This window comes from Pseudonaja textilis, chromosome 7 (assembly GCF_049901715.1).
Source record: "Pseudonaja textilis isolate UNSWEBS1 chromosome 7, rPseTex1.2, whole genome shotgun sequence".
Lineage (NCBI taxonomy): Eukaryota > Metazoa > Chordata > Lepidosauria > Squamata > Elapidae > Pseudonaja > Pseudonaja textilis.
The window spans coordinates 38,636,711-38,657,588 of record NC_141996.1 but is presented as its reverse complement, the minus strand read 5'-3'; the positions used below and the strand labels follow the sequence as shown (position 1 = coordinate 38,657,588).

The window sequence follows — 20,878 nt, the reverse complement described above, 5'->3', positions numbered from 1 at the left end:
CAGTTCCAGCCTGTGTGGCTCTAATCAAAGTAAGGTTTGCGCTCGGCCGAAGGGTGGGGGGCAGTGGGTGGGCGGGCCATACGGACAGCTCAGCCTTGTGTTCCCATACATCCTGGATTAATTGCTTTGGGGGGAGTGCTTTGGGGGAGACATTTCTCTGCGGACCAACAAAATTTTCTCGTGGACCACAGTGGTCCCTGGCCCACTGGTTGGCAACTACTGCTTTAGTCAACAAACCTGCTGTGATACTTATTTTTTGTATTATTTGCAGTGGCAGTTATAATACCGGTGTTTGAGGAATGTAGTATTCCCCAGACATGGAAATAAACATTATATTCCCAAATCATCACACAACTGTAAAACAAAAATATTAGAGGTTAATTCGAAGAATATATCAGAAAAAAATATTCTAGAAAACTGGCTTGCATATTAGTCTGCAAGCTAAAGATGATAGAGCTGCTAGCTCTCTTCAGCTAAAACCTTTGAGTAAAATTTTAACACTCCATGAGGAGTGGGAAATAGCTGTTTAAAATTCTAACTTTCATATTGATATTGATGAACACCAAGCCCTTCAGAAATACAGCCTGACTGTCTACAGCCAGCAGTCCTATAAGTGTCCACTCACACAGAAGCAGTTTAGTGTGTGTAATGTCTCTCCATTCTAGAGTATCACATTGTACCCAGAAGACATGCCAAAATACTTAAGCCAGTGCTTCTCCATCCATACGTAGATTTTATTTGTCTGTGGTTGTCCAACTTGTGCCATGATTGGAGAGAGTGCATGATTGGCAGAAAGGCACTCATTGAGTTTCCTTGGTTGTCATGGGAATAAAGCTGGAGAAAGAAAGAAAGAAAGAAAGAAAGAAAGAAAGAAAGAAAGAAAGAAAGAAAGAAAGAAAGAAAGAAAGAAAGAAAGAAAGAAAGGGGGAGTTTCCCCTATCTAGGTCATTTTGTAAGAAGAATGGTTAAATTATTGACCTTCCTTCCTTCTATCCACCCAAATTGTAAAGGATGTGAAGCTGTATAGTACAAGCTAGACACTGGCTCTCTCTTTTTTCTTTTTATGACCCTGCAGTCCCTTTAATTTGGGGTAGAGTCTGGGAGACGTAATGGAACCGAGAATTTACTGGCTGGATGCCCTTCCTGATGCCTACATGTAGTTCACAACAGATTTTTTTTTCCTTTGCACTCTAAGAGAGAAACATCTGCTGCTATTTAGGTTTGAACTCCCAACCTTCTGACTGGGACGTGAGTGTCTTTATTACTAGGCCACCACATCACTCAACACTGGCTCTCATAAAGATACTTTAAAGAGCAACCTATAGAAAGGAAGAAAAACAGTTCTGCTTTCCCAGTATGGGTGAGACGTTTAAAGAGAGAAGGAATGCATTAACTGGGAACTAGGGCGACCACCATTGAAACAGGCGAACATCACAGCCAAAGCTAAAGAACTATTAAAATATGAATGACAAATCTCTTAATATAAGTCCATTTCTAGCCAATTTCAGCATGTGACACAAGCAGGCCAAAGCTGCCCTATATTTTATCAGACTTTTCCATTGCACCCTAATCATCTTCAAGTAGGCAAAAACAATGGTACAATAAAAAGGCATGGTGCCAGGTTGCCTGAGGAACCAAGCAGGGTACCTGCCCATTTACCAGAATAGATATAGTAATGGTCCATGTCCCTTTCCTTAAACATTGTCACCTTGTGGGTTCTCAGAAACATGTCTTTTCCACTACAGCTCCTGCCCTATGGAATATCTTCCCACTTTTAATCTTCTGAAGAGCATTTAAGAACCTTTACTTCCCTCAGTTGCTGGGAAAAGGTGAGGTCACAGCATGATGAGAACACAAAGGGATGTAGCAGGTTTGTGTGGCTGCAGCATCCTTTTTTCCCGTTTACTTTTCTTTCTTTCTTTTTGGTTTGCTAGCTCTTTAGTTTTGCTGTATATGTTGTTTATATGGTTAGGCTATAAGCCATCCAAAGACTGGTTTTAGGATGGGCAGTTATACAAATGCTTTAAATAAATAAATGTCTCGTAAGAAAACCATCTCTTCCCCAGTAGTCAATGAGTTTTAAAAGGAGTTTGCTTTGGCTCAATAAACTAAACATTACTCAACTATTTTTATATTTAAAAAAACCCAAACCAAACCCAGTATTATTGGTATGAAAGTATTTAAGGAACTTTCACTAAACTATATTACTTCACTTCTTTGTCTTTTTAAGCATACAAATGCTTCAATATTTATTTATTTATTTTATGCCTGCCCCGCTTCTTGGCAAGACTATGCACATTTTCCCTTTCATAAGGGTGGACCTATGAATATAGTTTGAAATGTCATTCTCATAGCTCTGCCAAAATATTTTGTCTGACTCTTAAATCATTTCTAATGTTCTGTTAAAATAATGATCCAGAACATCCTGTGATAAACTTCACTCATGGCCAAAACTTTCAAATAATGGGTGCATTGTGCTAAGCCAGTCTTAAATTTCTTTTGAATTCTGAAGAACTAGCTAAATGATTTATATGGACACAGAATAATTTTCTAAAAGGCTTTCAGAAGCCCCATGAGGATCACATGTGGCACTGATGTTCTGTTCTTCCTCAGGCAGATATTCAAATCATTTTCAAAGATAGGCTCTAAGCTTAATCTGATTATCCTAAGTGTCACCCATTTTTTCAGTCTGCACACATCTTTTTTTCTTTTTCTCCCTGCCCGCAAATTTTCTGGCTGGCAGATGACAGGTTTCTTGTGGCATTTCCTGTCATACAAACTGTTTAAGATTGGAGGAGTGAAAGATGTAGATAAAATGAAATAACCGATTAACTCTATAGCTGCTTTTCCTTCTTAAGAATGCACATAATGCACATTCTCACAAAACTTATGTCAAGAAAATATCCTTTGGAACGCTAGTTGAAACAACCTAGGCTGCTGTTAACTTTATAAAGCTGGAGAAAGCCACCCTACCATCTCAGCGGCCAAGGTGCCTTTATAAACATATATTTATACACACACTCTAACAATTGGGGTATTCCAGTTTCTGTTGTATTGGGACGGCTGTAGGAATTAAAGGCAACTGCAGTATCTGCTTTTTATCAGCTACTACAGTAAAGTCTTTCTCTGTCCTAATACAGCATTAAGCACTGATCAATTATTTGGTTGATCATCTCTTCTCTCTTCCTCACAGTGCATACACATTGCAAAAGACATGAACAATGAAAACCCAACACTTTTGGTAGCATAGGATATGGGGGTGTTTCTTATTTCTCTCACCTGCAACCAGTATTATAGAGTCACAATCAAAGAGGGTAACCTACGGTAAATATAAAATGGAATGTTCTTTGGATTTATTCTGGCATGAAGTTCAACATGACTTGCATATCAGCAAACCTTACATTTTATGTATTAAATCTCTGCTGTTTCTGTTCTAACCCTACCCTCCAAGGATGGTCACTCAGACAATTCAGGGGTACAAATGTTACGTTTTAATTTCAGAATCAGAGCAGATGCATAAGTGCTCTTGAAGAGGAATACCACTGAATGTATCCAACAAACCACTGAAGGAAGTGTATCCAGATATTCCAATGTGAAGGCCCTCCTATGAGATGCAACTAGTAAATCATACAAATATTAGAGGGACGGTGAAGGGACGGTACACAAGCTCTATATAGCAGAGATGTAAAGTGTGGGTTCTCTTTCTTTGTAAATCAAGATCTAAAATTCTTTGTTGAGATCTCACCAGGCTTTATTCAGGCAAGAACCAATAGGAAATTGGGCATGAGCCCACCATGGTCAGATCATCCATTATTGGTTTCTCCTAAGAAAACTGGTATCTAGTTGTCAAAATGAGTTGGACACATCCACAGCCTCCAAAATGAAAACCTGAGCTGCAGAGTTGCAATCAAGCCTCAACTGAGATCAGCTGAGTTCTAGCCAGAAAAGTGTACTAGTGATAAAACAGGGAATTTGAAGTGCTAGCAGCAATATTAACTGTCTGACCATTTTAATTTTCTATATGGAACGTAGTGGCGCAGTGGTTAGAATGCAGTATTGCAGGCTAATCCTGCTGACTGTCAGGAGTTCAATCCTCACCGGCTCAAGGTTGACTCAGCCTTACACCATTCTGAGGTCAGTAAAATGAGGACCCAGATTGTTGGGGGCAATATGCTGACCCTGAAAACTGCTTAGAGAGGTCTGTAAAGCACTATGAAGTGGTATATAAGTCTAAGTGTGGTTGCTATAATCCTTTAAAATGATGCTTCTCAAGGGTATTATGGGAATTAAGATGAAAGGACATTCAGTTGTTTAGTATTGGACCAGGGAATAAAAATTATGAGAAGGAACAATCAAAAGAAGGCTGTCTAAGTTGCAAAAAGCCATTACCAGCTTTCATGAGACAATTTACAAGTAGATAAAATGGCATCAAGAATGACTTTAGGCAGGCCAAAAGTTACCTCCTCACCATTCCCTTCTATTATTCTCCAGTCATTAACCTGAATTCCATTAAACTTATAAGGGTCATTAGTGCTTCTGGCTCTTCTGTGAGGGAGAAGAGAATGGAATTACTTTGTGTAGCAAAATAGGGAGGCAGGAATGTGGACTCTTAAAGAAGACTCCAGCACAAAATTCTCAAGATGCCAGCACTGTAATGTTTAGTCTTCCCAAATGCAGCCAGTTTCTCAGTAAGCAGCTGTACTCAAATAGTAGCTTTCAATGACTTTTTCTAATTTACTTTGATTAGGAATAATATTATTTATTAGTAAAAGAAAAAAGTGGAAACAAAGCATTTTTGCACAGCCATCCTGCTGTTACAGCTGACACCAGGTTGCTTATAGATGACACTTTACCCAAACTGGAGACTTGCTAGTGAAAAACCACTGTCCTCTATAAATCCATTTTTGATAGTATTTTTTTAAAAGACAATCTCCTTCTCTAGAAATAAAAGTGCAACACCTTATACAAAGTCCAGTCAAGTTTAATATAGTAAACTAAAAAAAAGAAGGTTAGATACATATTTTAGTGACTTTATCTATGCTGCAGAAATATCTATTTTAGGAAGCCAGGCTAACTTCTAGTACAGAGGTCCTTGCGGTTCTCGGGCTGGATGTGTCACACACTGGCAACGCCCCTGCCTGGTTTAGTGAAGGGCGGAAAAGAGCCGTTACATCACGTGACACTCCCATGACGATGCAAGCTGTTCTAGTATCTATTTGTGTGGTCAAGATCTTCCTATTTCAAGAAGTGTTCATTCTCTATTGCAAACAATTTTTGAAAAGTTTAAAATTTCTTGCCAGAGATGTTTGAAAGTGAAGATCTATCTGATATTAAGAAAATGATTTAATTATTTATTTTACAATAGTGTGATTATGGGAACTTCTGATACTTATAAAGGAGAAATCATTTATTTTATATAAACCAAAGTTGCTAATCCTTCAACATTAAATTAATTAAAATAAGGTTAAAATAATGATAGAGAATGTTCTGCAAAAACTATGACTGTTGGGCAAAAAATGGAAACAATAATGTATAAATCTGGAGAAATGTGCACCAAAAGTTTCTGTGACCTGAAAAGAGAAGTTCTCCAGTTTGATCAACCAAATCTTATTTGCAAAAATAGAAGAACCTGGTTGAAACTGACCAGTCAAGAAATTTACTCATTCATTCTCCATAAACAGATTGTATGGGTTGCTCTCATACCCTCTCAATCATTACATAACTGTTCTGATTATAAGCAATCTGCATCTACTGTTAGAAGAAATGTAAGTCAAGACCAATTGCTGGGATGCATAAGTGGAAGGCTGCTATTCCTCTGACATCTGTTGGGACAATAGGAAACATCTTCAGTAAGCTTCTGGTTTGACCTATCCAAGGTTTTATCATGTGCTTATATTTATTGGCTGTTTAGACAAAATACTCTTTTCCGTTCTATTCTCCATTCATGTCCATGTGCACCATAATGTGTCTGTAAGAAGTGTAGCCTCATTCATTTCCAAACTCTTGTGGCATTTGTCAACTATCAGTTTCCAACTGGTACATGACACTGAGTTGAAACTCAAAGTATCATATTTCAAAGCTACATTTAAGTGATTACATTTTTCTTTCTTTTCAACAGTTGAAAGTGAAAATTGAGAGGTTTCATGGTTTTCTCTTTGTGCATACATAACCTTTTCTTTTGCCCATTACTGTGTCAGGTTTTTCAGACAATACCAGAAACTTGCAAAAACCTGCTTACTGGAAATGGTAGTAGAGCAGCTCAACACATTATAGGAAAAGACCTTACTGTTCTAACACTTTCAACACTCCATTTCCAGCTTCAGATGATTAAATAGAAGAGATAATGCTCAGCCATCATATGATTTTACTTCAAGTTATTTGCTAGAATGCAAACCACTTGTCCTATGTGGGAAAATGCTGAATAAGTTTTAGATTAAAAAATGAAGTTTTCTTTTAAGACATAATGAGAAAAATGCACATCAAGAGCCCAGATCCCTGGGACATTCTTTTCAACATTTTAAAAACATCTTATGAACATTCTTGTAAGCAGTTATCATAAATTTCAAAGAAGCCTGTATAAACAAATCCCCAGTGGATTGTGCTCAGTGATGCAGAGCAGAAGATTAGTGGGGGGGATTTTCACTTTTACTACACTTTTTAATTCAAAATTGAATTGCTTAACTGGGAAAGCACTGTAGAGAGGTGAGCATTATGGGCCTGTGAACACTTAGCCTTAGAGAAAATCACATAGCAGCCGTGTAGATACTGCCACTATATTGCCACTTACATTTTACTTGAAGTGCTAAATTGCTGCATGGCTTAGATTCTGGGTTCTCCCCCGCCCCCCAAATATAAACAAGATTGGACATGCAAGCCCTAAGAATTTGTTGTTGTTTTTTTAAAAATAATAATAATCCATACATCACATTAGTCCAATTGACAAGTATATCCTAGACCTCAGGGGAGGAACTAATAAACATTTAGTTACTTTGCTATTGTTTTCCGACAACAATTTGACTTCCTTTGCGATAACCCTGAATTCCTTCATTAAAAATAGAGAGCTGAGGGCCAGAGGAAGTGCTTGACTGGAGCCAAGTCACTGCTTACAATAAAGCTTTCTTGGGACCACATTTATATCCTGATTCATGGTGATGACTCTATAGGAGGCTGACAGCTGCTGGGGCATGTCATACATCACACAGAAGCTGGAAGACCCTCCACTCTGCTTCTTTCAGATCTTTTGGGATCCTTCAGCCAGCCTGCGGATCCCAGACCAGAAGGCTTGGAGCTCCAACAGCCACCTGGATTGTGTTTATCTCACATCAGTCAAAAATCTGTACTGGATATAAATAGAAAAGGTACAGTCCTGCAAACTCCAACAGAGATCTGAAAGCTAATAGATTAGTGATTTTTTTTTATTAGCAATAGTTTTAATTTGGTGGTCATGGTTTTCTTCTGTCTGGTCAAAATATATAAAATATATGTATATATAATATATATTTAGATTTAATATATTTTAAATATATTTTAAAACTGTATTTATATATGTCTCCATGATTCCATTTCATTCTAGAGTGTCATACTTACGTTAAATCCAAGAATTAGCAGATATTGAATACAAATATGCATTTCTATAGTTTTTAAATATGACATTGCTACATGATTCTTGGCAAATAGTTTATTATTGCAAATGTATATCCTGCAAGATAATTTGATAAATTAGATGTTATTGCAGTCTTGCAGTTGGGAGGGAAGGCTTCCAGATGGGGGGGCTCCTAAAACCAATCCAAAAACTTTTTCTCTGATTTTTTTTGTAGATTTTTTAAAAAATACATATAAAATTAATTATGGAAAACATAATTAATGACAATGCAAGATCCCCTAAAACTATGATAATAACTGGAGTGCGTGGATGATGAATGCCTTTTCTGGAAGCAATCCATGTCCTAGAGTAGTAAGTGGGATTTATACTCAAATAACTGTGCACAGACACTGTCTATACTAGATGAATATTCATGAGATTAGCATGATAAAAAGACTGAGGATTAGTGAGGAAGAGTAGCTCTAAATAATGCATTTCTGTTCAATAGCTATTATAAAAACCATGACAGTCTATTTAGAAATATGTTTTCTTTTACTTAAGTATCTTGACATTTTATTATTTTAATCCTTCATTTTGGCTCATAACGCAAAATAGATCGTCTGAATTTTTTCAGGACCTCCTGAACTATTACTTGGAATTTCTGTCTGCTTTTCTGTTTCTGTGCAAAGTGACTGACTAGTGAAGCATGTAGAGTGAAAAGAGAATAAAGACAATGGCCTGGATTTTAATACCAAAAAGCAATTTTAATATCAAGCAATGTTTTTTCATCTCCTTTAGAGTTCAAAAACTTAATTACCAAATAGTTATAATGTTGTAAAAAAAGTAATACTCAACGATTATAGCCAGTGATTTTAATAGTGTATGTAGGTATGTATGTGCAATATGCTTAGATTACAAATCTATCAACAAGTCAGAGACCTAAGTACACAAGGGTTAGGGATAGGGGCTGTTACGATTGATTAGGTTATAATTTTTATGGACATCTGACCTGCAGCACTAGTTTAACAAATTTGATAGTTGATTAGCAGGAATAGCCATCACTTGGTAGTGAAAAGCAGAAATAACAGAAATCAAAAGCTGATGAATATATTCATAAATTGGTATATTAGGAAGTGATATATTTTTTCTAGGTTTGTATGCTACCCCAAGTCCACTGAAGCTGGGCAGCCAATAAATTTAAAAAAATAAATATGTCAAATCAATTCAATTTTGAATGTTGATTCAGTTTTGAAATGAAAATTCACAACACATTTGTGAAATTGCAAGTTTCCCACTTTCCTGTTATAGCTCAAATGTGAAAGAACAATTAAATGATGGTATGGGTTTTTCCCCACTAATCTATCAGTGGACCAGTGAAACATAAGCAAGCAACTGCTACACTGAGCAGAAATTGAAGATGATTTCTAAAGTTCTTTCCATTGCATAATTCTTTGACCACTGGATATTTTTTTACCCATGTGGATGAAAACCACATTGCCACAAAGATCCTCCCATAGAAAATAAAGTAAATAGCTCTTGTTTTCTCACATTCTGAGGGAGAGCCACAGAAACAAGGGAATCCACAAATTGGCCATTGCCATTCCAGTTATCCCAAAGGTTCTTTTTCAAGAGGCAACTGGACTTTGTTTTTCCTTGAAAATGTTTTGCTTCTCATTCAACAAGTTTCTTCAGTTCTTGGATGAGAAGCGAAACATCTTCAATGAAAAATATAGTCCAGTTGCCTCCTGAAAAAGAATGAGACAACCATGACCTGGATGACTGAGAATCTCCATAGACATTTGCCATGCCTGTTGTTCTGACAGACCACCTGACCAGGTTTGTTATGAAAGCTTGAAGTATGGACATGGTGTTGCTTAACCAATTTCATATTATGTTGTTGCAAAGACAATTGAAAATGCTTGCATGAAAGACAAGCAACTCAATGCTGCAGTGCAAAGTTGCCCTCCTTCTCAGTTATATAGCAGTTCACATTTTGTCTCTTTTTCAGACTTTGCGCAATTGACCGATAAATAGTATATATTATCAGGCGGGGTGGGATTCTACCGATTCAGCCCAGTACAATAGAACCAGTAGCTCCAAAAAGCAGCTGACACCAAACCGGTTCACTCTGAAGATCTTCTTTTCTTCAGTTGGGTCCACCCACCTGTCCAGGCTCTAGGCTGTTCTTTATTCCCTGCTAAAGCAACCTTAGTTGCTTTGCGCAGCACAGTTGAGTGCCACGCATCAGCAGGAGATGATTATAGCTCACAGGAGAAGTTGTTTTACAAGTACTACGCACACACACAGAGCATGCTTTTGGCGCAAATGTGCATGCACAAACCAAACCTGTTGTTATGCCATTCCCATTAAAATAAGGAACATACTTTCTAGCAACTTGTATAGGATCATACTGCATATTTATTGTGTTGTGATTGGAAGGATCGGTCCTGTGGGGAGTTTTGACTCTGATGACTGTTAGATCGTGGATTGACGTCAGGACCAGGAAACGTTAATCTGAAGGGCAAGCCAGTTAATTAGCACGTTGCCTTAATGGGTATAAAAGGACACAGCTGAGCTGGTGCCTTTTGCCAGGAACAAAATGACTATTTTGAATGAGGACGTCACTGCAAAGAGCTCTCTGTTTGTTTGAATTTTGAAGGGGAGTCCTAACAGTTTCTGCCAGCTGTTATCTTGTTACTCCCTTCAGTTTGATTTGATTGTGAAACGGCTGCTTTATGTTTGTTCGTTTGAATTTCCAAGAGGAGACATAACATATTGTAAATAATAAAAAATAGTTAAGATGCCAGGAAAGACAATCTAGGTATAGTGGATAGAATATTCCCACTTTACTGGGTGTCCTTGGCCCATTCTTATCTCTCAGTCTGATAGATTTGAATGGCTGTCACAAAGGACAAACAGCTGGGGACAACCACGTATAAGGGCTCGGGTTTGGGGGAAAGGTGTAACCAAATAATTACATTTGTCAGATTTTTTTAATTGATAAATTGTAGGCTCTTTTAGGCATTATTTCAGTGGTGAGAAGATAGTTGCTGGATATCAAAATCTTGCGATTTAACATACAAAATATAGAAACTGAACAAAATCAATTGTCCGGCACTGGATCAGCAAAGAAAAAAACATCAACCCAGCTCCCAATCTTTGCCGAGTTTCTATCTTCCTAATTCAGCCAAAAACATAGCCCAAATACAAAGGCCTTGGCCTTTTCACACATCTCACTTCTAATTGGCTCAAGAAAGAGTGTGATGTGATCTATTTTTCTTAGGTCATTTTTGCCAACAATCTCTTATATCAAAGTTGTGCCTGGCAATAATGTCGCTGAACATTAGAATCTATTACCTGGTTCTGTGAATCCCTTACCATCTCCTTCCTTTAAGACTTCCATATTAGCTCTAAATTTCAGCTTTACACAAACTTACTTGTTCTTCTCAAAGTGCCATAAAAGGAGTATTCTTATTTTATATTTACATCAGGTTTAAAAGCTATTTGTTTTCTTGTCAAAGCTTCAGAGAGTATTTTCTTTTTTAATTAGACTATAAGATATTTAAAAACAAATGATATTCATTTTTAAAAATCAATTTTCATTCAATATATTAACTGATCTGTATATTAATACTCTTCTTTGTTTTCTCCCATGCCCATTATTAGCATTATACATTTCTTCCTGTATTCACATCTTACTATGCCTTTCCACACTTGCTTTTCTGATTAACCCGTCTACTGTATATCATAAGTAAGCCACCTACACCTTGGCCTAAATACTCTCTGCAAGAATCAGGTCCTGCATTTGGCACAATCTCTATTATCAGCTTCCCAGTTAGGCCCCTAATGGGAAAAGTTTCTTTGACTACCAGTTCTATTTGCTGATCTAACAGGAGCTGTGAATATAGGATCTCTCCAAAGTTATATTTGCTGCTTCAGGAAGACTGCAACTCCTGTCACCTTCAAAGTTGAAGCCAATGTTGAGCCCGAATAATCACTGAAATGCCATAACTTCATACTCAAGGGATTTAATCTAAGCTTGTTTTGGGCTCAAGTCCCTTACTTGAGTCCTACTTGAGACTTACTCAAGTCTCAAAGGACCAAGATAGGATTTGAATGATAACTCTAGTCTGACCTAATTCAGTCAACTTGATGGATTATCTTCCCTAGCAGTTTCATGTAACTTTATTACATAACAATATGTAGCTTCATTACATAACATGGGGGAGAGGACCAAGAATTTTGGAGCCTCACACTGAAGCAAACATTAACATGATTAATCTTTCTCATGCATACCAACTAGAAATTTAGAAGTACTATACTATTATTAAGCCACAACTCTCATAGCAAATTGATTATATTGAATGACACCTTCCATTTAGATAAAATATGAGGATTAATATGAGGATAACCGAGAATGTATCCATCTCATGCCCGAGTCTGAATTTTTACTCAAAAGAGCCATAAAATCTATTTCCTCTGGAATCCTCTATATTTAACACTGATCCATCTTCTCTTCCAAAAACAAGATTGGCAATTGGCTGATCATTGTCAGAAACAGATGGACTCAGAGGTGATCTCTTTAGAAAAGGCATACCATACAACTTACTCTTTAAAGGACAGCCTGCACTAACCCTCCCTTAAAGAAGATGGATCCACTCCTATATCCAGTCAATTAGGACTGCCCAGACATACAAACAAGCTTACAAAGACCATGTAACAAGTCTATTAGTAACATAGTTCATGCCCCAGAAGGTTCTTCTGCTTTCTCAGATTTTACAAGGTCTGAAGAATTCCAGGTGATCTTAAAGGATCTTGCTGAAATTATACGTACATGTCCCATTCACTGAGGTGCTGATAACAAGCTCCTGAAAGCATTTGCAAACTTCATCTATGAGGATAAAGCAAAAGCAAGCTATGCTGAATTTCAGGGGATTGGAAATATATTGAAATTATACAAATCTTGGTGTGATAAGATTCAGTATGAATGGTGCCTCAAAACCATAACTGTCATTAAGCTGGTTGCTTTGCCAGCAAAATCCACAAACTTCTGATTCTGTTTTAAACTATCCAGCAATGCAGCATAATTTATGACTATTTGCCCCTAAGAAACACATCTTTGATAAACAAGGGATTTGCTGAATAAAGGATTATTTCATTGGTTGAGTTTTTCAGAGATAACTAGGGGCAACCTATTTCTGCCCCACCCATTAATATCAACCATTCTTTTTCTTTATGAGTGGTGAAAACTTTTTTTCGTAGAGCTGCAACTGCAAAGGGATTCACACTGTTCCCTCAGTTTCAAAGAACACTTGACAAGCAGTACTTGCTCTCCTGACAACTAAAAACAGCACAACTGAAAACCTGCAAAACAGCAGTATTTGTGTAAGAACAACTGCAAAGGTAGACCCTGGAGGAAGAAAGAAACCTATAAAATTACCAATTTTGCCAAAAAAAGTGTCTAGGAAAGGGGTGAGCAAACATGATGAGAAGTAAATACACATATTAAGAGAGAAGACAGTAATGTATCTGACAAGCTGCAAATGGAGAAAAAAAATGAATAAAACCTTGAACACAAACGCCTAAGGCTCTATGCTGGGTAAAAAGAATTTCAAGGAAAAAGAAGTTAGGTAAGTAAAACTGTTCTTTGAAAATCATTACAAACAGAAAGATGAATTGCACTGAGCTGGTAGAAATTTGTCACTTCTGTCTTGAGAAAGAAAGCTGTATTTCTAAAATACAATTAAGAGGGTAAGCAGGTAGCTTTTTGGAGTATAAGAATTTGACATTTTTATATTACATTCAGAATATTTTAAAGTAGATGAGCAACCATGATTAGTCTATAGATATATCAGGTTCCCTCCCTTTCATTGTGTACATTTAAGCTTATATCAGAACGACTGGAAGAACCCACTTTCTAAAGTGGGATGCAACTTTGGGGAAATTCAAAAACGAGCAAGAGCAGTGCTGTAATTTAATGTTTTAACTTCATTTTTTGTCTCATTTCTATGTTCCCTTTGTTAATTGATGCTAACCCGCATGATATTTTCAGAATTATACTTTCAGAACATTGGGGGACACAACAGGATGTGAAGTTTGAATATATTCTTGTATTGATATTTCGTAACCACAGCAACAATTGATCCACCCTTTGCAGTTCTAGTATCTTCTTTAGCGTCAAGGCTTCTCCAACTACTAGACTGCATTGAAGGCTTAGTCAAAAACTTGTAAACAGATAAAGATTCTTCTCTGCATCAAATATGGCTCCTTATATATAATTGGAGGGGGGGAACAGGGCATTTTCTGATTGTTGTTTTTTTTTTAATTTCCAAGATTAGCCCCAGCTTCAGAGACCATACATGGTTAGCCAGTTGCTGCAGGCATATATTAATTCTTTTGAAACAATTTTTAAATATAGCATTTACCTTAGCACTGATTAAAATATATACATTATGAAACAATGATTGAAAAATGTGATCATCTCTTAGGTAATACAATAAGGAAGTATAAAAGACACAATAATTAGTTAGACAAACTTATTTCTCACAGCTTTTATCTACATTTTGGTATGGGAACTTCAGAATGATGAGATTCATGACCACTTGGGAATATGCCAAGTATAAATATTACATGTTTTTATTCCTCTATTTTGCCCTTGGAATGCTAAAGCTAGAAGGATTCGGAAACATGATAGAATGTGCTATTATTTTCTTTCTCTATTTGGCTTGAGGGCAGATTTCACACATCCATCTCCACTGTCCTTGTCTTCTTTGTCACATGGCACTAAAAAAGCAAAATAGAAACAATGAACAGTTTATATGTCCTAAAGAAGAATCAATTGTGCTTCATTCCTGGGTAAAGCAGCAAATGAATTCTTTTATATCATCATAACCAGTAAATTTGTTGGCCTCCTTAAGAAAGAAGAGTTGAAAACAAAGTGATCTTTGGAGAGCCACAATGCTTGCAGAATGTGTAAGTTGCAGATCATGTTGCTCCGACATTTAGCAGCAAATTAAATAATACATAAAAATGTTAGGAAGTTTAATTAACCTAGCAAAGTTGTAATTGAATTTAAATATGGAATTATTGTTACATATAATGAAGATATACCTGTCCAGGTATGTACATTACTAGAGGTAGAAGAAAGTATATTTTGCATGGATTTCTTGATCTCTAGCTGTTTAATGGAGTGATCATAATTTATCATATAGTTGGTTATACAGAATTAACATTGCTACTGCTTCAAACATATGCATAATTTCTACTCAAGCATCAAGTCCACTACCCCTTCCCTAGCCCTTCCTCAATATTTCCAATTCCCAATTTATGCCATAAATCAAAGCATATCTTGTATAAATATGGGGCCCTTGAATCTAGAAGATGAATTAGAATAAACTTCCAAAAATATTGTTCTCATCATTCTTTTGCAAATTCACATTTGATATTGGACAGAAAGAGACTGACATTTTTCTTCCTTAGTTCTTGGATGTATCCTCAATCCTTTACACAATAATGCAAGAAAAAAACAAATGGGGATATATTTTACACTTAACAGTGTATATACCAACTGCAGCCCAGTGTTTCCTGATCTCTGGAGATTGTTAAATAGTTTCTTCTGGAATAGAACCCACTATTTTATGCATGAGATAATATTCCCAATTGGGATACCTTGGGCAGAGCAAAGAAAGAAAATGAAGGATGAAGATATTATAGATGACAATGGTTATGGAATTTAGTAATAAAATCAAGAAGGAAAAATCTAAAGGAGAAATAAGAGATAAAGGGATCCTAAAAGGTAGAGTTAGAAATGCAGGTTATTATTAGAGATACAAAGAAAGTGGGGACTTTCTTACTGTTTTGGAAAAAACTAGTTTAAATTGCAGTTACTGTTTATCTTAAACTGTGAGTTGTTTCTTGAATTAACCAAACAGTATCACATGAAAGACAGAAGACATGCACTCTGTGACACTTTTCTGCAAAGCTTAAGCATATAAACACATATCACAAGTATTTCTTCTGAGGCTAAAGATTACACAGTATTTTTACTATTTGTTGCTTTTTAATTATTCGCCATCTTCAAAATGTATTCTTAAAGGAGCAAAAGTCCCTGTTGCCGGCTGCAAACTACTAAAACTTGGAGAAATTCAGCAGCATCAGCTGTAACCTTTTGTTTCAACTGTCTTAAAACTATGTCAATATGTCCTAATCTCTCTAGGTTGATCAAAATTATTTGGCTCTCCTCACATACCCAACACCTCCCAATTTAGTACCAGCCCTACAATTTTCACGCTTAGTCGTATACTGGTTAACTTGACACTGAAGTCACTGATAATGAACGAGCAAAACTCGATCTAACACCCATCTGGGCAGCAGCCTTCTGTACACTCACACCCAAGGTCATTATCTCCACTTAGCATTATCCTTTGGTTAGAGTCTGAAGCTAGTTTCTCAAGTATTCAGCAGCATGCATTGGAATTTCAGTGTCAGAATTTATTTAAAGCTACAAATGCTTGAAATAAATCTGGAAACAGAACATCTGTCAAGCATTCTAATTCCAGTGCAATAAGCTGTGTTTCTCTGGATGGAGAGTGTGTAGTGCTACCAGGCAAATGATGTTCTGTAGCTATTGTTTCTTTGCTTTTTTAATTCTCCTTTTGTTTTGAAGGAGCAGCGATGGCAGAAGCAATGGAAAATGGGGGCGGGGTAAGAGAAGACTGCAACATCTAGCCCAGGGGTCTCAAACTCATGTCGTTATGGTGGCGTCATGTGACATAACATGACTTTTTCCCTCTTCACTAAACTGGGCGTGGGCAGGGCCAGTGCACGACATATCCAGCTCGCAAACTGCAAGTTTGACAGCCCTGATCTAACCCTTTAAATAAGATGGACAATAGCAATAGCACTTAGACTTATATACCGCTTTATAGTACTTTAAAGACCAATCTAAGCGGTTTACAGAGTCAGTATATTGCCCCCAACTATTTGGGTCCTCATTTTACCCACCTCGGAAGGATAGAAGGCTGAGTCAACCTGGAGCCTGGTGGGATTTGAACTGCCAAATTGTAGGCAGCTGGCTGCAGAAGTAGCTTGCAGTACTGCATTCTAACCACTGAGACACAGAGGCTCCAAACTATGTAATAAACTTTATGTAATAAAGACTCAGTTTTCCTATTCATCTTCTGTCATTTTTTTTTTAAACTAAGAAAGACAAATCTATTAAGGAATCAGAGATGGACAGCTTGAAAAGGCCTCATGACTGATAGTGCTAAGAATCCACTTGAGTCTTTTCTCACTAAAGGATCACATAGTGAAAAAAGACTCAAGGGGATTCTTAGCATTAATTCACCGTAGAATCCAGCCCTTCCTATTGTTCAGTTTCTCAACCTTTGCAAGATGTGAGAGCTTTGATTCTTAGAATTCCCCAGCTACGTTTGCTGGAGGTTGTCAAGATTGAGAAACCCTGATATAGTGACAGAAAGATGGCCACCTTTGTTTTAACTTCCCATACTATCTAGGTACATTGTGGCCACCAGAGAAGGCAGTTGGATGATAGTGCGTATGGGATAGTCTAAAAAGCACCATTTATCAGAATGGCTGACTGGGGAATTCATGGAATTAAAGTCTACACATTTTAAAGTTGCCAAGGTTGAAAAACATTGTCTAAAGCTTGGGAATATGAACAAATAAGATTAAAATCAAAGGGTATATTACTCCCTGAACAAATTTTGAACCTATTTTCTATGCTGCACTGATATAAAGTTAAACACTGAAAAAAATAACTTCCTGCTTCCCTTATTACCTTTATGATAATCTACATTTAAAAGTGACATTTTCATGCCTTTAATGTCTTTTAAAGCTACTCACAAAGGCTTACTGCTTTGCCCAATATGTCATCCAGATGTGGAGGACTTCAATTCTAATAATTAGTGCATTTCTAATGGCCACCTATAAAAAAATTAGAATCCAATACATCTGGAGGTCATTAAGTTAAGACATTTCCCATGTCCGACACATTGTTTACCATAACTCCTTTTTTTCTCTTTTACCGTCAGACGCCAATCTCCCAGTTGAACAAACATGGGTGATTGGAGCTTCCTAGGAGAATTCCTTGAAGAAGTCCATAAACATTCAACAGTAGTGGGAAAAGTCTGGCTGACTGTCCTTTTTATCTTCCGGATGCTTGTCCTGGGCACAGCTGCAGAATCTTCCTGGGGAGATGAACAGTCAGATTTCAAATGCGACACCCAGCAACCCGGTTGTGAGAATGTTTGCTATGACAAAGCTTTCCCAATCTCCCACATCAGGTATTGGGTCCTTCAGATTATCTTTGTTTCCACACCATCCCTGTTATACATGGGTCACGCAATGCATACTGTCCGTATGCAGGAGAAGAGGAAACTTAAGGAGGCCAAGGAAGGAGCAAGGACAATCCAGAACAAGTGTGACTCTTTTTCCCAGCAGGATTACCCAGCACCAGAGAAGACAGAGTTGTCCTGCTGGGATGAACCCAGTGGGAGAATAATTCTTCAGGGCACTTTGCTAAACACCTATGTCTGCAGTATTTTAATCCGTACCACCATGGAGATTGCTTTCATTGTTGGGCAATATATGCTCTATGGAATCTTTCTGGAGACTCTCTATGTCTGTCACCGGCAGCCCTGTCCTAATCCAGTCAACTGTTATGTCTCTCGGCCAACAGAAAAGAACATCTTTATTATTTTCATGCTTGTGGTAGCAGCCTTCTCCCTCTTCTTAAGCCTGGCTGAACTGTATCACTTAGGATGGAAGAAAGCTAAACAAACACTCTCTCAGAAAATCAGCCCTGCACCACTAATTGGCAAACTGGAGGGAGACTCTGAAGTGAAGACAGATGAAAGCTGCACCCCTCCTCCAGATTTTAATCAGTGTTTAGCCAACCCTACTGGGAAATATATCAGCCCCTTCAGTAACAAAATGGCTTCTGAGCAAAACACGGTCAATTTTGCAACAGAGAGGGTTCACAATCCAGATGATTCAGGTGGAGAAGCCCCCTGTATCCAACTAAACTACATGCAACATCCAGAAGCCAGTGTAAATTCTGCATCAAATCTGACACCAAATGGATACTTTCAGAACAAACGCAGACTCAGCAAAACTAGCCACACAAGCAGTAAGGCAAGGTCTGATGACTTGTCAGTGTGAGTGCTTCTGGTGGACCTAGAAGAAGAGAAGAAGCTGTTATGGCAAATGCCTGCAGCTAAATTTTTGAAATTCTGTCAGTCTAAATTTTGGATCAATTAGTTATTAATTCACATTTAGCTGACATATTCCAAAATGTTTTTTTGCATGCTGTAAATCCATTACTGTTCCAAAAGAAAAACTGTTGGATTTTAAAACAGCAAAGTAACTTTAGCATTTACCTGGTGTTCTTATACTTTAGGTGATGATCTCATGAACCAGCACTGTTAAGACAGTATAACCATTGCAACTTCTCCAAGAACCTTGGGAATTATAGTTTGGGAACAATGCTGAGGAGTCTCTGTTCCAAGCCCTTGCACAGAATTACAATTCTTAAGAATCCTTGATTGGACAAAGGAAAGGAGTAAGTTATAATTCTGAAGAAAAACTCAGGGCATTTCCACAATCCTCTGTGGGATTGCCTCCAGGTAGAATGGATTCATGCTATAATCTCTTTTTTGTGAATTGAATCAGGTTATTTCTAACTTTTCTCAGGTGTATTTAAAACTTTAGATTTTATTTCTTTTTAGATCACAGAGGTTCTGCAGACTTTCTGGGCAGTCTGTTTTCTCACTTGTGATAACTATTGTCTTAACCTTCCTCTCAGTTCCTGGGTTCAGATTAACTATTATTACCAATCTTCACAGAAGTTCAACCTTCACTGACCTTGACTCTTGCATTATTCACAATATGTCTTCCCCTCATCAAATCCAGCCACCACAGTCCTGTTGCAAGCATGGATACAGTGATTGGAAAAAGTCAGAACAGATTTTACAAGTGATGGGGGCACTTAAATATAAAAATCGAACTGTAGCAGAATAGATAGTAAGTCTTCGAGCAACATGAGTTATTTTGCTTACTTTTTTTCCTTTTGATTGAACTTTCCTGCTTCAGCTTCCCACCATTGCTGTTTTTCAGATTTGCCAGCCATCAAATGCACATAAACTCATATTCTAAAAACACAAGGATAAAAAAGGCAGTAACAATTTCTGAGATTTCATCTTTGTATGGAATAGGGTGAGGGGGTTCCGTTATTCCACAGCTTATAGCAATTCAGGCAATGGAACACTTGAATTGCATTTTATATTCTCCTTTTGATAAACTAGAGGATGAGCATTGACTCATTTGTGGGGGATTCCTCCATTTTCTGAGTTTCAAAGACAACTGATGAGAAAACAATAGATCAGATTGTAAAGGCTTTGTGGGGGATTTGGGGAGGACTGTGTGGGAATGTTACTGAGTGGAACTTGCAAACTAAATTTGCAGCGAGCCATCATGTTGTGAGATATGTACAAAGGAGTCTGGGCGGGGGGAGGTATATAGCACTATTTTTTCTCTCCTTCAAGATGAAGCTCAACTGGCTTCCTGAATCTCAGCATAACTTCAAATTCTTATAGTGCAAACATGGGGCCAAGGCCTCTCCACATCTCTTAAAACCATTGGACCATTTGGAACCATAGCATACCAACAAGCTATATCCCCTCTCCTAGGAAACTAAAATCTTATATATTTTTCTTCTTTTCTCAAAACTATGTAGAAAACCATGTTAGTACCAATGAAAATGCAATGAATTCTACTTGAATTTTTGATGTATTTGTCTACAATAAATCTTGAATTCTGTATGGCCTCATAGTGTTAAACATGTACCATCTCAGGAGGATAGCAATTGAAAATACCTTTTTGAATTATTTGAACAAAAATGTTGATATAAAAAGATTTCTGCTGAATTTAATACTCCTGTATGAAACATGAATTAATACACTGTGGAACATTAATAAATTGTGGCTTTTTAAATATGATATTCTCTATTCATTTTAAAGTTACTGCTGCTGGGAACATAGCCACTAGGCCAAAATACATCAAGGAACAAAAAAGAAAACAAGATCACAGAGGCAGACAATTTCACCACAGCCAGCGGTGGGATTCTACCAGTTCACACCTATTCTCTAGAACTGGTTTTTAACATTCTAAGCAGTTTGGAGAACCGGTTATTAGAAGAAATTACTGGCCTAATCCTGTAAGGAAGGCAGGAAGGAAACATTCTGGTGTTGCTTACAGAAACTGCCTCTCCGTTAACCC

The 20,878-nt window shown here is 37.3% G+C and overlaps 1 protein-coding gene across 2 annotated transcripts; it reads left to right on the top strand.

Annotated features, from left to right (window-relative positions):
- The first annotated feature begins 7,077 nt into the window (after positions 1 to 7,077).
- GJA5 (gap junction protein alpha 5) lies at positions 7,078 to 20,592 on the top strand. Of its 2 annotated transcripts, none has more exons than XM_026700683.2 (2): positions 7,078 to 7,358; positions 17,635 to 20,592. In XM_026700683.2, the coding sequence occupies exon 2, from the start codon at positions 17,660 to 17,662 to the stop codon at positions 18,761 to 18,763; it is 1,104 nt and encodes a 367-aa protein (XP_026556468.1). In that variant the 5' UTR covers positions 7,078 to 7,358; positions 17,635 to 17,659; the 3' UTR covers positions 18,764 to 20,592. The 2 variants fall into 2 exon arrangements, with proteins under 2 accessions (XP_026556468.1, XP_087793614.1); XM_087937488.1 differs by lacking the exon at positions 7,078 to 7,358 and adding an exon at positions 13,107 to 13,212.
- The last annotated feature ends 286 nt before the right edge of the window (positions 20,593 to 20,878 follow it).